This window comes from Excalfactoria chinensis, chromosome 3, assembly GCF_039878825.1.
Source record: "Excalfactoria chinensis isolate bCotChi1 chromosome 3, bCotChi1.hap2, whole genome shotgun sequence".
Taxonomy (NCBI): domain Eukaryota; kingdom Metazoa; phylum Chordata; class Aves; order Galliformes; family Phasianidae; genus Excalfactoria; species Excalfactoria chinensis.
The window spans coordinates 69,757,180-69,772,103 of record NC_092827.1 but is presented as its reverse complement, the minus strand read 5'-3'; the positions used below and the strand labels follow the sequence as shown (position 1 = coordinate 69,772,103).

Genomic DNA, 14,924 nt, shown 5'->3' with positions numbered 1-14,924 from the left:
ACGCTAAAGGAAGCTACACCTATATGAAGACTACAATTCTTCATTAGACTTGGAATCATTACTGAACAGATTATTAATTACGCGAGAGATTCTGGATTCTGGATTCACTGTCACAAAACTCACAACAGCTATTTAACAGTTTTATAAACTGCTTAAAACTCTTCTTAATGGCAGGAACATTAATCTTTTCAAGGTAGTTCAACTCTTATATCTAATGAGATGCAACTGTTACATTTCTTCCCCCTGTAAGTATAGCAGCATGTACCCACAACACACCTGCATTGGGGTAACAGATGACGTAGGCTGTTGTACATTTTCCAATTGTTTCAATGAATGGTCTCATTTCAACTGCTCCTAAAGCACAGTTTAAGCCAATGCTGAAAGACAGAATAAACATATATTTTTTTCAGATTAAAACATCACATAAAATTACACATAAGACAAATGAGTGTTAGTAGTGGAACAACTAACTTGCACAGTCATCTTCAAGAAAACCATCCTGATATCCCCTTTCTTTAACCACCATCTACAAAACAAACCTGTGCAAAAGGAGAACCATCAGATAGAAGAGCAAAGGGGAAGGAGACAAGTCTGAATTGAACTGGGAACAGTAAATCAAAATTTTGTTTCACAACCAAGGAGTAAAGAGACAACATCCTGAAAGCAACTGCATAGAAGGCTTGGGATGGAAGGGACTTTAAGGATTGAGTTCCAACTGCTAGATCAAATACTATATCAGATTGCCCAGGGCCCATCCAACCTGGCCTTAAACATCTCCAGGCACTGCGCATCCACAACCTTTTTGAGTAACATGCTCCATCACCTCGCCACTCTCTCAGTAATAAACTTCCCCCAGCTTCTAACCTAAAGCTCCCCTCTTTTAGTTTAAAACCATTCTGCCTTGTCCTGTCAGTATCTACCTGTGTAAAAAGTTGTTTTCCCTCATGTGCATAAACTCCCTTTAAATACTGGAAGGCCATGATGAGGTCTCCCTTCAGCTTTCTCTTTTCCAGGCTGAACAAGTCCAGTTCTTTCAGACTGTCTTCACAGGAGAGGTGATTCACCCCCGTCTTTGCGATTCTCCTCTGAACCCTCTTCAAAAGCTTTTGTGTGGACTTTTTCTGTGCCAGGGGCCACAGACTTGGATGCAGTACTTCAGCTGGGGCCTCACAACGGCAGAGTAGAGAGAGACGATCAACTCAATACTGGCCGCCCCTCTACTGATGCAACTCAGTGTACCACTGGCCTTCTGGGCTGCAAGTGCATGCTGCTGGCTTTTGTCTAGTTTTTCACGTACCAGGACTCCTAAGTTCTATTCAGTAGGGCTACTCTCAAGGAGTTCTTCTCCCAGCCTGTATATACATCTGGGACTACCCTGGCCCAAGTGCAAAACCTTGCACTTTTCTTTGTTGAACCTCATTATGTTCACAAGAACCCACCTTTTGAGTTTATCAACGTCCCTCTGGATGTCATCTCTTCCTTCTGCTTTATCAACTGCACTGCTCAGCTTGGTGTTATCATCAAACTTGCTGAGAGCATGCTCAATTCCTCCATCTATGTCATTGATAAAGATGCTAAAGCGTACTGGTCCCATGACAGACCCTTGGGGGACACCGCTCATTACTGGCCTCCACCTGGATGCAGAGCCACTGACCACAGCCCTCTGACTGCAACCTTTCAATCCATTCCTTTTCCATCGAATAGCATACCCTTCAAATTCTCCAGTTTAGAGGTAAAGGTGTGGTTGGGGACCATGTTAAAGGCTTTGTAGAAGTCCAGGTAGATGACATGAGTTGTCTTCCCATTTGTCCACCAGTGCTGTCACTCCACCATAGAAGGCCACCAGATTGGTCAGGCACAACCTTCCCCCAGCAAAGCCATGCTGGCTGTCTTGGATCACCTGCTTGCTCCTCATGTCTTAACATGTTTTCCAGGAGGGTCTGTTCCAGGACCTCCCTAGGAACAGAGGTGAGGCTCACCAGCTGTAGTTCCCCAGGTCCTCCTTCCTCCCCTTCCAGTAAATGGGAGTGATGTTTCCCTTTTTTCAGTCCCCTGGGACTTTTCAAACATGATGGAGAGAAGCTTGGCAACCACATCAGCCAGCTCCCTTAGGACCCTGTGATGCATGTCATCCAGCCCAATGGAACTGCACAAATCCAGTCTCATGAGTTGGTCACCAGCCTTACAGTGGGAAGGCGCTTGCTCCCCTACTTCCCACCAAGAAGTTCAGGAATGTGAGATTCCTGGCTGCCAGTGAGGATTGAGGTAAATAACTCATTGAGTACCTCAGCCTTCTCCATATCTGTTACAGTCAGTTCTCCTTTCTCATTTTGCAGAGGAGGTGTGCTCTCTTTGGCCTGTCTTTTCTGACCTATGTACCTGTAGAATCCCTTCTTGTTTTTTAAAATCCCTGAACAAGTTCAGTTCAAATTGCAGCAACGTAAGAACTATTTTCTAGATGCAGAAGAGAACGTGTAATGAGAATGACAGACTGAAAAAGAGCCTTGTACTAAGGAATAAATAAAAAAAATAGTTGAAAGAGCAAGAACTGCTTCAAGCCACTAACTCAATAATTCTGTTTAGAAATTATACTTAAATTTTGCCAACTTCGGAAGATACTGAATGCATCCCCCAAGACACCCCAGAGCAGCACTAAGTTTAGGCAACTGAATCTGCTCAGCACATTATCTTACATTTTAGTGACGTAGATAGTACTACAGCTTCTGCTGCAGTCTTTTTGCATGACTAAAGCTCTCACAATTCTACTGACATATGAGGTACAAATAAGCGTTCCTTCATTCAGCACCGATACAAAAATGCAGTTCTTACTCAAAATGTCTATATTGATATTAAAAATGATATTTCAGAAAGTACGTAAGAGTACATAAGAGATCTTTCTCATTGTAATCCTGGTTTCTAGAAACCATCCTACAAGCACTGCAAAACTTGAAAGATGTTTACAGTGCTGCTGAATGACAAAATAATCATCACAACCTCATCCTGAATGTCACCTCCCTCCCTTGCTCATTTCTTCACATAAGTGATACATCAGATTCTGTGAAAGCTAAGACTGCAGAGTGCTCCTGGGACCAGAACAAGCACCACACGAGAGCCCTGAACTCAGGATGTAACTTAACAGTAACACAGTAGAAACAACACTAAGGAAACTCATTCCACACCCAAGTTTCCTTTGCAGCAAGCATCTGGCAAGACATCCTTCAGCACTTCTAATAATAGTTCATGCATTTCTCAGCTGCTATCTTATCAACTAAACTCAGAGGACACATGTTTTAGGTGGACCTCAAACCAAAGGGATTGAACAAATCACCCTGAACAGGAAATACAAAACCAAAATGGAAATATATGAACGGGTCCCTACAAACATGAACATGATCCCTAGGATACTATGCCTGATCAGGTTTTTCCTTGACCCTGAAGACACACTATATCAATCTGGCAAGGTGAACTGTTAAATGAAATCTGCTCCCACAACTATAAGTCTTCTACCATGGTGCTGTATAGCAGCCTTTGCACAAATAAGAAACAGGCCCTTAGTATTCAGACATATAAGATAGCTTTTATAAAATATAGTTTAACAAATCCTTAATTTCTGCTCCAGTGCCCTTCTCTGTCCTTCAGAGAGAAGACAGTTATGAGCAATCTTATCTGAGACAGACTTATGCCAAATACATATCACTAAGCTGTGATGCTGAGTAAAAAGAGTCAACTACCACTCTGTTCCAAGAGGCTCCATATGTTACTTCTGGAGCACCGTCTGGTCTGGGAAAGTGAAGCCTCAAGGGCAGTCAGTAAAGCTGTGAATGCAGTCTTCTGCTTTTGTATCACTGAGATGACAGATTGCACATTTTCACTGGAATTTTGTTGTAAAAACAAACAATGGCTCATCACAATGTGCACAGCATGCACTGCTAACACTGAATTACATATTTTAAGTTAAAATAACTTAGGAAAAATACATATATCTCCTTTGTAAATTTGTGTGAGAAGAACCAACCTGAAAGAAAAAAATATGATAAAGAGGTAAGTGGAAGCAAGGAAAAAGTAGAAAAGGGCATAGAAACACAGAATAGAGAAATAGGGAATAGTATTCAAATTAAATGTACAATGACCAAAATCTGCTATAGTATCTATCTTCACAAATCTTAATCTCATACTTGCTTTTTTCCTTCTGGCCTCAATAGATAAGAGCAGGAGTTAAGAGGTGAAGTCAGGAGCGCTCAAAAGAAAAATGTACATCTTCGAGAAAAACTCTTCACAAATATATTTGTGAAAATTCAGTAAAAAGAACACTGGAATGAAAGCTCAGTTTTTTGTCTTTCAATCCATCCTGAAACATTTTGAGCTGACGCTGCTTCCATCTAAAAAGGAGATGCATGCCCTGCCCACCAGGGATTAGCTCCTTGCACAATCTGAGATAGTAAGAGATGCCAGAACAATTCTTTTTAAATGCTTTGACCTACTTCTGATTTCCAGGTTGCTACAAACACAAAACACCAAATTATTTACAGCAATGTTTTAAAAGAGTACAGTTTTCTTTGGAAACATAATTTTTACTGAGGCATTAATAGCAGAACACAACAGAAATACGCGTGATAAAAACTGATAACACTTGGTGTAACTCCCATTTTGCTATGAACAAGGGGTAAAAACAAGAAAGAATCACATTTCTAAGCAAAAATACATTTCCTTACCAAAGAGGCTCACTATGTGAAACACTAATGACGAATGCCTCTCCTGTCTGGCCCGAGAGGGTGCGCCCACTCTTATCTACAATGGTTCCAGAAACCTAATTATCAAATGAACAGAGAAAAGAATTAAATCAATAAAAACAAGAATTTAAAAGGCAGAAATGCTGAAAATCAAAACCGATGGACCTATAGTCCACTGAAAGTGATGAGACAACCAAAGCAGGGTTAGACTTATTTTAATTAGTTGAACACAACTAAGGCTGATTTGATAGAGCTCTGCACATTGAAGTTTCTCCATTCACAATCACAAAAATATACATTTCCAAGACACTGATTTCCTTCCTTTCAAGATGGATTTCAGAAGGGTTTACTGAACTACCACCTCCATCTAGTTCACAAATCTAGCCTACATATACGTAAAATATTAAACACTATACAAATTACTTACAAATATGGGTCGAGGAGCATATTCTTCCTCAAACAACTTGTGGAGTGCAAAAAGAGCTGCCTACAGAAGAGTAAGTTGCAAAAATATTAACAGTTGTTTCAGGGGAGGGGGGGTGTTCAGTTTGTTGGAATTTTTTGTTTATGTGGGTTAGCTTTTATTTTCATTAATTTTTTTTAGTTACTTTTTATGACTGTTTATGCAAGTTGCAACCCCAATATTGCCTGTAATCTCACCACATTCATGAGGTTTTCTCCTTACTTCTGACATCTTCTAGATTTTCACACACACTTTGGTGACAAGTAGAAAACAAGGACTATGGGATAACCAGGATGAGACCAGGATGTTTCTGAACTCCAAATCACATCAGCACGTATTTCTCCCTCCCGTCTGCAGTGCAACCCTTGCCCCAAACCCAGCTGTATGTACCACTCTTCATACATATTCACTGCCACTGAATCTATCTAGACATACACTTTGCAAAGAATTTTGACCCTCAGAAATCGTAACAGTAAAGACTGACATGACCCCTTGAAGATACTGAAAACTGCTTGCCTACTTAGGCTAAGAATGTTGCATGTGAATATGAATGCCCTTCAGCACAGTGTTAAGACTATGTTGTCCTAGCCAAAACTCCACGATGACTGGACAAATCCACAAAGGATGAGTCATAACACTGCACGTTAATCAGCCTATGGCAAAAGCCTGAAGAAATGCTATGTGCTTATCCAGTCTGACTTTTCTACGTAGAACTGCAAGTTTTAAGCCCCATAGCAAGTCTATTATTGCACTGAATAATTTTAAGAAATATTTTATCCCTCCTATTTTATCCTTCTAATCCTCTACACACAATTTTTCTTTTTTAAATTTGAAGGCAGCGTCAGAGTTCCCTCAAAAAAAAAAAAAAGCCAAACATATTTTAACAGGACTGCCTTGAAAGCTTCTCCACTCCCACAGTCAGATACACTGGACATTCCCTCTCTAGCGTACATCACAAGTATCCTTGGAGCAGATACGCTTACACTGAAAAATAAAAATATCAAATGCATTTGGATATGTTTTGCAATAGCGCACACCTTCTGGGAATAAGAAAACAGCTGGCACAAACTGCTAGAAAGACATGAACAGTACGTACTGAAAGAAAAATTCTGGAAAAGGCTGCTTTATCATTAAAAATATTTCATTAATTTCTGCACATTAGCTAACAATTGAAGTCATCATATATTTAATAAGCAGTCGCTGATAGCTCTCTCAAGTACCATACTGAATTTCCTTAGGTAGTACACTAAACATTTGTATAACCAATTATCTTTTTTCCGCCACAAGCCTCACCTTGGCATTGGCTGTATCAAATATGGTTTCTACTAACATGACATCTACTCCTCCATCCAAAAGTCCTTTGGCTTGTTCTGTATAGGCTTCAACCAGTTCATCAAAAGCTATAAAACAGAAATTATGTTTACTTCACCTGAAGGTACCTGTTTCAATCTATCACCTAAATTAAATAACTTAATGGTTATAAAATACTTACTTATATTCCTGTAATCCGGTCTCTCCACAGATGGTGACACAGAAAGCGTCCTGTTTGTTGGACCCATTGATCCAGCAACAAACCTCTTAATTCCTAAACCAACATGCAGAAGAAGAAAAATAAAGTACAGAACCTCTAGTTCTACAAAGATAGCCTCCTCAACGCAAAAAAAAAAAAAAAATCAAAGGATAAAGAACTATCAAACTATTCTTAAATCAGGACTTTGATTAGCACATAAGATCACCCAGAACAGAATTAAAACAGAAAAAGTTGTCTATTCAAGATGTTCAATCCATATATACAAGACAGAAGAACGTCTATACAAAAGACAATCAGAAGTTATTGGCTCCATTTGTTTTCCTTCTAAGTATCATTTGTCTCTAACATATGAGGCCTCACTCAACTACCCGAGATGCACAGCATAGAACTGGCATTTTTTTATTAGATAACATGATCTAAATGTTCTGGCGTGTGTTCATACAATTTAAAAAGTGCTGTGTTTCCTTTTTTTTTTTTTTTTTTTTTTAAAGCATATTTCAAATCTTACATTTTTACTGCATATGATGAGTTATAACAGTAAGATTTTCACATGCAAAAGCACATTAGTTTGAAATACAATTTGATGCCAGAATACAAGACAAAATTCCTTATCCTTGAAACACGGCAGTAGAAAAAAATCATAATATTCTCACATGAAGCCCTGAAAATAGAAGACTGCACTTTTACATGTGATGGTCAGATATTGAGCAGATTCCAGTATCCGCTGGGTAGAGTCAAACCAGGAATTTTACACCAGAAGTAGTCCACATTCATATATAATCGGCTATCTTAATCCTGTAAGGACTGAGCCTTTCAAACTTACATAGCTTATAACCTGCTGAATCTGTCTTCCCTGAAACAGATCTAGCATATTTGTGTTGCCTGCAGTCTAAAACAGCCAGGCTCAAGACAGCCTTACTGCAGATCACATTAAGTATCAGATCCTGCAAACATACTGAAATCACTGTGGGATGAATTATGCTATAAAACAGCTGCTGTCACTAAAATGAAGAGTTTTCGTGTCTGCAGACTATGTTCCTCCTCTGGTTAGTAACATTTCAGAGATTGTAGCAAGGTAGGTCCAAACCACAAATAAGAACTTAAGTACTGTTTACCTGTCTGAGCAGCTACATCATCTGCTGCTTTTCTGGCCACTTGTGCAGAGACTTTGTTTAATCTATATGCCTAGAACAGTAACAGACAATTACAAACATATCCTGAGCTCAATAGAGCATAATACACCCCGAAAGAAATACAACACTTCCATTCTGAAGCTTGCAATACATGCTTAAGACTGCTTATAACACATTAAACAAACAAGTTATATCACGAAGCCTCAAAAGAAACAGCTTTATACATCTCAGCAAGAGAGATACATGTCTGATTTCATCCCACATGTGTCAGCCTACAGCTGCTAATCAGAACATTTAATTTTGTAAGGTAATAATTAAATCCTACTGAGCCAACAAAAGCTAAGGAACAGAACTTTGAGGATAAAATTAACCTACTTTTAACTCACTTTTTATTCCAGTAGCATACTTCCAACTATTTTCCTTTGCAAATCCCTTTGATTTTCAGAACACATAGCACAGAATAGGTATGATATATGAAAGCTTGGAAGCAATTCCACATTAACACCAACACAATCCTACCCTATCTGAGTCAGACCTCCAGGTCAGAGAGTCAACTATACAAACAACATCCAAAAAAACACATTTCCATCATGGAACTTGGTACTTCAAAAGCACTGAAGCAAAACAATCATATTTATAAACTGAGAGCTACAGCAAACAAAATCCAGGACAGACGGTTATTGCCTGTGCTACCATTAGTAAGAGGCACACCACAACTGTTACACATATAGAGTATAATTGTCTTCCTTCTATTGTACACAGCAGCAGAAATGAGCTGCAACCCTACCCCTGGCTCAAGAGACAGCATGCAGTCAATAAGCTGTCTTGACAGACCCTGGAAATAAGTTAATTCTGGCTGCTAAGACCAAAATATGAAAAAACATTTTAATGTTTAAGTAATTTAGAGTTCTTACCAAATGCTCAAGGCCATAGTCAGCTTGTGCAACTCGAGTACTACTGAAAGTGTTAGTTTCAATGATGTCAGCACCTGCCAGCAGGTATTCCTGAAAAACATGAGAGAGTAAAAAAAGTCTCAAAAATCTTCCAAACAAAGAGCTGGAATGAAAGCAACCTAACTATTTTGTCTCAAGCTGTTGAAACAACAAAGTCACAAATCACCTCCCAAATCAAAGGAGATCAAGTTCTCGGGACAGTTACTCAGATTAAGGCACAAGGCCAAAGCAACAGAAGTGCTCCATAGAATCATCTTCCAAAGTTTAGAGTCAATCACACATCCTATGGACATTTAGTAAGTCACCCCGGCCATTAATTTCAGCACCTGAAGAACAATTTGGATTTTCACTCAGGGACACAGCAGGGAGTTATCCAGTCACCATCAGCAACCAATGGCTGCTGTAAGCAGACTTGGGAAAGGCAGCAGTTAAACAGCAGCAGAGGATTAGAAAATTCATACATTATGAAAGGAACTTTATAGCACATGAGAATATAAGCTTAGGAGAACTATATTTTGTGCAGATCACATTTAATGTTTAACTAATGACCCATATTCATGAAATAATTAAGTGTTCTGCTGCTGTTTGGCTGTCTAATTACAACTGAAGTAAACTGAAATCAATGCAAACTGAAATACCTTTTCATATTCTACCCTTCATTTTTATAACCTCTCTCAATTGCTTTCCTCTTTTTCATTAGGTTAACTCTTAAGTAACATGAAAACTATCCAACTAGACATTTGGTTTGACCTAATACATTCAATCTCAAGCTACATCGTTAACACTCTAATAGCTTCGTGGAATTCTACTGTTAAACCAGCTTTCCTGATTAACCGTACAGCCTACAGAAATTCCAAAGTTCACAATTACAGCTCAGTCAACAGACATGAGACTGAATTCAATCTACAAATATTTACTCCTAAATTTTTTATAGGTCAAAGATTCTTTTCAACTCATCTTTCTTAAAATTCAAAGACTGACAGAATATAAACACAAACATACAGAAAAAATAATAAGTTTTGCAAACATATACCAATTATGATTCTAAACAATCACATACAAATCTTTATAATAAATGCCTGGGAAAAAAAAAGAAGAAGTAAGGCTTCAATTGAATCTCAACTAGTTGCAATGCTTTTCAAATGTTTCAGTTATTGCGGAAGGACCTCGGAATATCTGCAGCTCGAGAAATACAAGACTTAAGAAGGGTTTGGTGTTGTTGTTTTTTAAGTTTAACTGAAGATATAGAAATAATAAAATCTGTTGGCAAATTCCTAATGATCACATGTAAACTGTTAAATCCTCTGGGCCACACAATGTTTTAGAAAAAAACAAAACAAAACATGGAAGCATACATACTCATTAGAAAGCCATTCATTCCCTATGGAGAGGCCTGCTTCAGGCTGCCACATTTAACAGCCCTTTAATACACAATTATAGAAACATGCACCTAGAATTCAGATTTGTCCTACTTAGATGCATTTTCACTATCGTCTGAAGAGGAGAAAAGGAAAAAAGTGAAATAAGTCAATCTACAATTAACAAAAATGCAGCAGCAACTTAAGTCAAAAAGGAATTTTAAAACACTAAGTAACATTAGAAACAAAGACACAAATGCTGTGGTCATGTAGCCAGAACAGTCAAATCTGTTCATTCTTTTTCACTTGGCAACCTAGCACTCACTTCCCTAATCCCTAGAGAGACAGGGGAGCCAGAAGCTTGTGCGGAGCACAGAAACCAAATTCTGCTTCCTTCTCCAGTCAACAGACAGAACTACCTACCTTATGTATGTCACAGATTATATCAGGCTGAGTTATGCTCAGAAGGTCATTATTGCCTTTCAGAGATTTGGAATGGTCTTTAAATTCATGCCCTCGGAAATCTTCTTCTGAAAGAGCATGCTGCTGGATCATGGTACCCATGCCTCCATCCAAAATCATTATGCGATCCCGCAGAATTGATTCAATTTCATCTTCCACACTTTCCTGGGTACATGCTGCAAGAAAAGAAATTCAATATTTAAGCAACTTTGAAATTCCTAATCTATACAGTTGAGTAACCTGAGTTCTTCCTATTTAAGAAAGAGAATAAAACAACTAACCCTATACAGAAATCAAACACTATTTGGTTATTCCACCCAGAGCTCCAATCACATAATCAGCTGCATCTATCTAAATAGAATTAGACTCAATGGGTCCTTCACTTCAGTACAGTCACCTGCATAGAGTTGGCTACAGAAATATGAGTATGAAAAGTTCACAAAGGCATACATCAAACTCTTATATAAACTAGTTTCCAACACTGAGAAGTGTGATAACTTCCACTAGAGTGACATCTGAACAACGATGCAGAAGCAGAACAGCTTCTTGGTACCAAACACTGTACTGTAAGTAATACACAAGTGCCAACCAGAAGGTAGGAGCAAGCAAAGCAATTCTTCAACTGAGTCCCAAATTCACAAACAGCTACAGGACTTCCTTCTTGCATTAGAATAGTAAATAATGACTTTGCACATGTGTTAGTGAACAGATGCTACAATAAACCAACAGATAACAGCCAGACTTACACACAACCACAAGGCCTTCTATGCAGCAATGGCAGAATAAAACCAATCTGGCTAATCACATGCTGATTATAAGATGCTGGATTGGAAACTTTTTTGTTCAATGTTTTCTCATTGTTATGACTGAAGCAGAAGACAACTGAAGTTTCAGAACAATTATTAGAGATGAAGACACGTTTTACAATCTAAATGGAAGCCCAGCCCAAATGTAATACAAAAATTCAAAACCACAAGCTAACACAACACAAGATTAAGTTACCCAACTCCCGCTCTCAAGACTCCACTTATTTTTCTATACAAGCACGTAGATGAGTGAGGCGTAATTGTTCTTCCTCTTTCATTCAACTTGTGCTTGCTTACTCTGAGCAAACACCTGTTTTGCACCTTTTGTTATCATAACATACTATGTTATCATCTAACCGCTTGTAAAAAACATCATTTCTGAAACCCAGACATGTCCTTATTATCTCATTACAGCTCACAGACAGGAGTACTTAATAATCATTGTACCCGCTAACTGATTTGACTCTTCCCTTCTGAATTCTTGCAGTGCAACTTCTGTTTTAACACCAGTATTACTCAAAATAAATAATGCTGGAGAGAAGATGAGGCCCAGGATCAATTATTACGAAGTTATATTCATACAAAACCCAAGGAAGAACTGCTCTAAATCAGCTCTCCCAAAAAGAGAAGCCAAATAAAGTTTCCAAATAAACTTGTTGTATAACAAGTATGAAGCAACTGAAGGGAAGATTAAAATACCAGAAGGAAAAAACACCTCATCCTCAAGCTGAAAGTCTGAACACCAAACAAACAGGCAGTTTAGCAGTTTCCTGCACAAAAGCTTAAACCTATTCATATTAAACCATCAAATTATTCATGAAAATAAAATCAATCCTTGATCTAAAGGCTTTCAAAAGCAAGACCCAAATACTGCATATCAGAAAGTGTGCCTGCACTGCAGACTCGTGTGAAATGTAACTCTTGTGCACTAAGAGAGCTGTGACCCAATGAGATAAATGTGAGCACTCACTTTAGCTTTAAAGTGGTCCCAAGTTCAAAGACACAACATAAAGACCACCTCAGCCTCACCAGCTGTGCCATGCCATTGCAGCCTCCCCTTCCTCCAAGCTGTAAGCCTGTGCCCCTCATATCCTGCACCTCATGCAGCCTGCTTTGCTTTCTCTACAGCTTGCTTGGCTGAAGAGACACCACTTTAGTGTCCTATTTTCTACCCATAGCAGCACAGATTTCTGCTTAATCTCTGTTCCCAAGGCTGAGGAGAGTTTACGCTGAAGAAGCCTGTGAAACCTGTGCCTCTTCAGGAGTATCTTAAAGAGGCTGCAGGAAATAGAGTGGGAATCATGATGGTGACTGCCAGTGCCAGACAGACTTCATGTTACAAATGCATAGCACAACTTCAAGTTCATTAAAATCCATTTCACCTATCTTTGCTAAGGGTTACACTCGACTCCTCATCCATTAGAAAACCCACACTGCTTTGAGACATGCCCTGGCAAACAGACAATGCAATTTTCAAGTCAGAAATAAAGTCTACTGACAAATCCAAAGAGAACAAGGAAATCAGGCAGGATCAATTCATAATGTCATGCTAGAAAGTGCTGAACTCTACCCCTGGGTGAAAAACAAGGCTGGCAGTCAGCTCTGCTAAACAGTGAACCATCCTCCCCATTCAACATTCAACTCTCATAATTCCCCTCTCAAGAAGAGGCAGATGCAAGTGCTAACTGCAGAATAGATGAAAAAAAATAAACACTTGGAGATTTCCCTAAGCAAAGGAAATCAGGCTGTTGTTGTTTTTTTATTATTATTATTTACTTTTATTTCCAAGCCCTATTCCTACCTCAAATTATTCAGCCAGAAGTTGGGGAAATAAAAAACCAAAACATTTTATGAAGATCACTGGCAAGCCTTGGAAATTTGGTTCCCTCTTTATTCAGATGTGTCATATGAACAAGGGAATCACTAGTCTGGAAAGAAAATGAAATCAGCTATAGCAGCTTTTACCACTTCTAGATATTACCAAGTAATTTTGCCCAACACATGAGCTGTCCACTTTTACACTCATTCTGTGACTAAAAGATATAAGCTTTATCCATTTGTAACCTAACATTTCCAAAGGCAGCAGCTCAGCAGCTCAGGGGATGAAACAAGATGTTCCTTCAACTTGCCTAAAAACATTTTTTTTTTCTCCTAATGCCTGCTATGATTCTCAAAAGGTACTTTTTATTATTTATGCACTTGTGTCATAAGACTGTTAGCATAAAATCACCTGGCAGTAAGTCCCTGGGAAGAAATAAAGGATTATAATTTGCTTCCAAACTTTTAAATAACCAACCAAGTTGTGAAAGAAGTTTCATCGCTTCATTGTTAAGTAATGTGAATTAAGGAATTACAAGGAGATTTAGACACTTCAAACACCATTCACTAGATTGACCAGGTCCTGCCCTAATCAGCAGAGTAGCTGCACATTGTGTATTATAATTCAACAAACCAACACTGATTCACAAAAGTCTCATCAAACTTTCTCCACCATTCAAAATATGTATATATCTAATGGCATGTAGAAAAACATGATAGACAGCAGAAGCTAGAAAGGATGCTCCTGCTATTAGTCTGCCAAAACCAGCTGATGACAACTTTGTAATTACTTGCTGTTTGATTAATTAAATCTTCCTCAGCTGTATGCACTTTGGCAGCACTGAGTTTCAAGGACCATAGCAAGAGTCAGAAGACAGGTTCTCAGCAGTAACCTACTGCTAACCTATTTGTTACCCCTCCTACCCAAGCAGGGTCTCACTGCGTGGCATGCCCTACTGCTGAAGAGCCAGGGAGAACACGCGTCCTTCGCTGCACTGCCAAATGTACTCATCATCAACTACTGCCTTATGACTGTGCAGTACGGATCCACAAACATTCCCACAGGCAGCTTTTGTTTCCATCTGTCCAACAGGACTTTCCTCCAGCAGCCACTGTTCTCAAGCATTAGAAATCACAAAACTGTAGAATCCTTAAGGTTGGAAAAGATCACTGAGAGCACCTAGTATGACTGTGAGCTCACTCTCACCATGCTCACAAACCATATCCCTCAGTGCTACATCTCCATGTTTCTTGAACACCTCCAGGGACTCCACCACTTCCCTGGGCAGCCCATTCCACCTTCTCACCAGTCATTCTAAGAAATGTTTCCTAATATCCAACCTGACCTCCCCACGGCACAACTTGAGACCACTACCTATTGTTCTGCCACTGTTACCTGTGAGAGCAGAGCCACAACCTCCTTTTGTGTAGTTGTAAGGAGCAATCAGGTCTCCCCTGAGCCTCCTCCAGACTAAACAATCCCAGCTCCCTCAGCCGCTCCTCATAAGATTTGTGCTCCAGACCCTTCACCAGCTCTAATGCCCTTCTTCGGATACGCTCCAGGGCCTCAATGTCTTTCTTGTAGCGAGGAGCCCAAAACTGAACACAGTGTCCAAGGTGCCACCTCTCCAGAGCCGAGTACAGCCAGATGATTGTTTCCCCGCTGGCTG

At 39.2% G+C, this 14,924-nt stretch overlaps 1 protein-coding gene across 3 annotated transcripts in view; it reads right to left on the bottom strand.

The window, feature by feature from the left end:
- MTR (5-methyltetrahydrofolate-homocysteine methyltransferase) overlaps nt 1-14,924 on the bottom strand; it is a 48,692-nt gene that overhangs the window by 32,647 nt on the left and 1,121 nt on the right. For all 3 annotated transcript variants that reach the window (XM_072333306.1, XM_072333307.1, XM_072333309.1), the window contains exons 2-9: nt 10,592-10,806; nt 8,772-8,861; nt 7,840-7,909; nt 6,686-6,778; nt 6,487-6,593; nt 5,158-5,217; nt 4,713-4,807; nt 277-377 (exon numbers count right to left, since the gene is read on the bottom strand). In XM_072333306.1, coding sequence (XP_072189407.1) covers nt 277-377; nt 4,713-4,807; nt 5,158-5,217; nt 6,487-6,593; nt 6,686-6,778; nt 7,840-7,909; nt 8,772-8,861; nt 10,592-10,806 — 831 coding nt within the window. The remainder of the gene's footprint in view (nt 1-276; nt 378-4,712; nt 4,808-5,157; nt 5,218-6,486; nt 6,594-6,685; nt 6,779-7,839; nt 7,910-8,771; nt 8,862-10,591; nt 10,807-14,924) is intronic.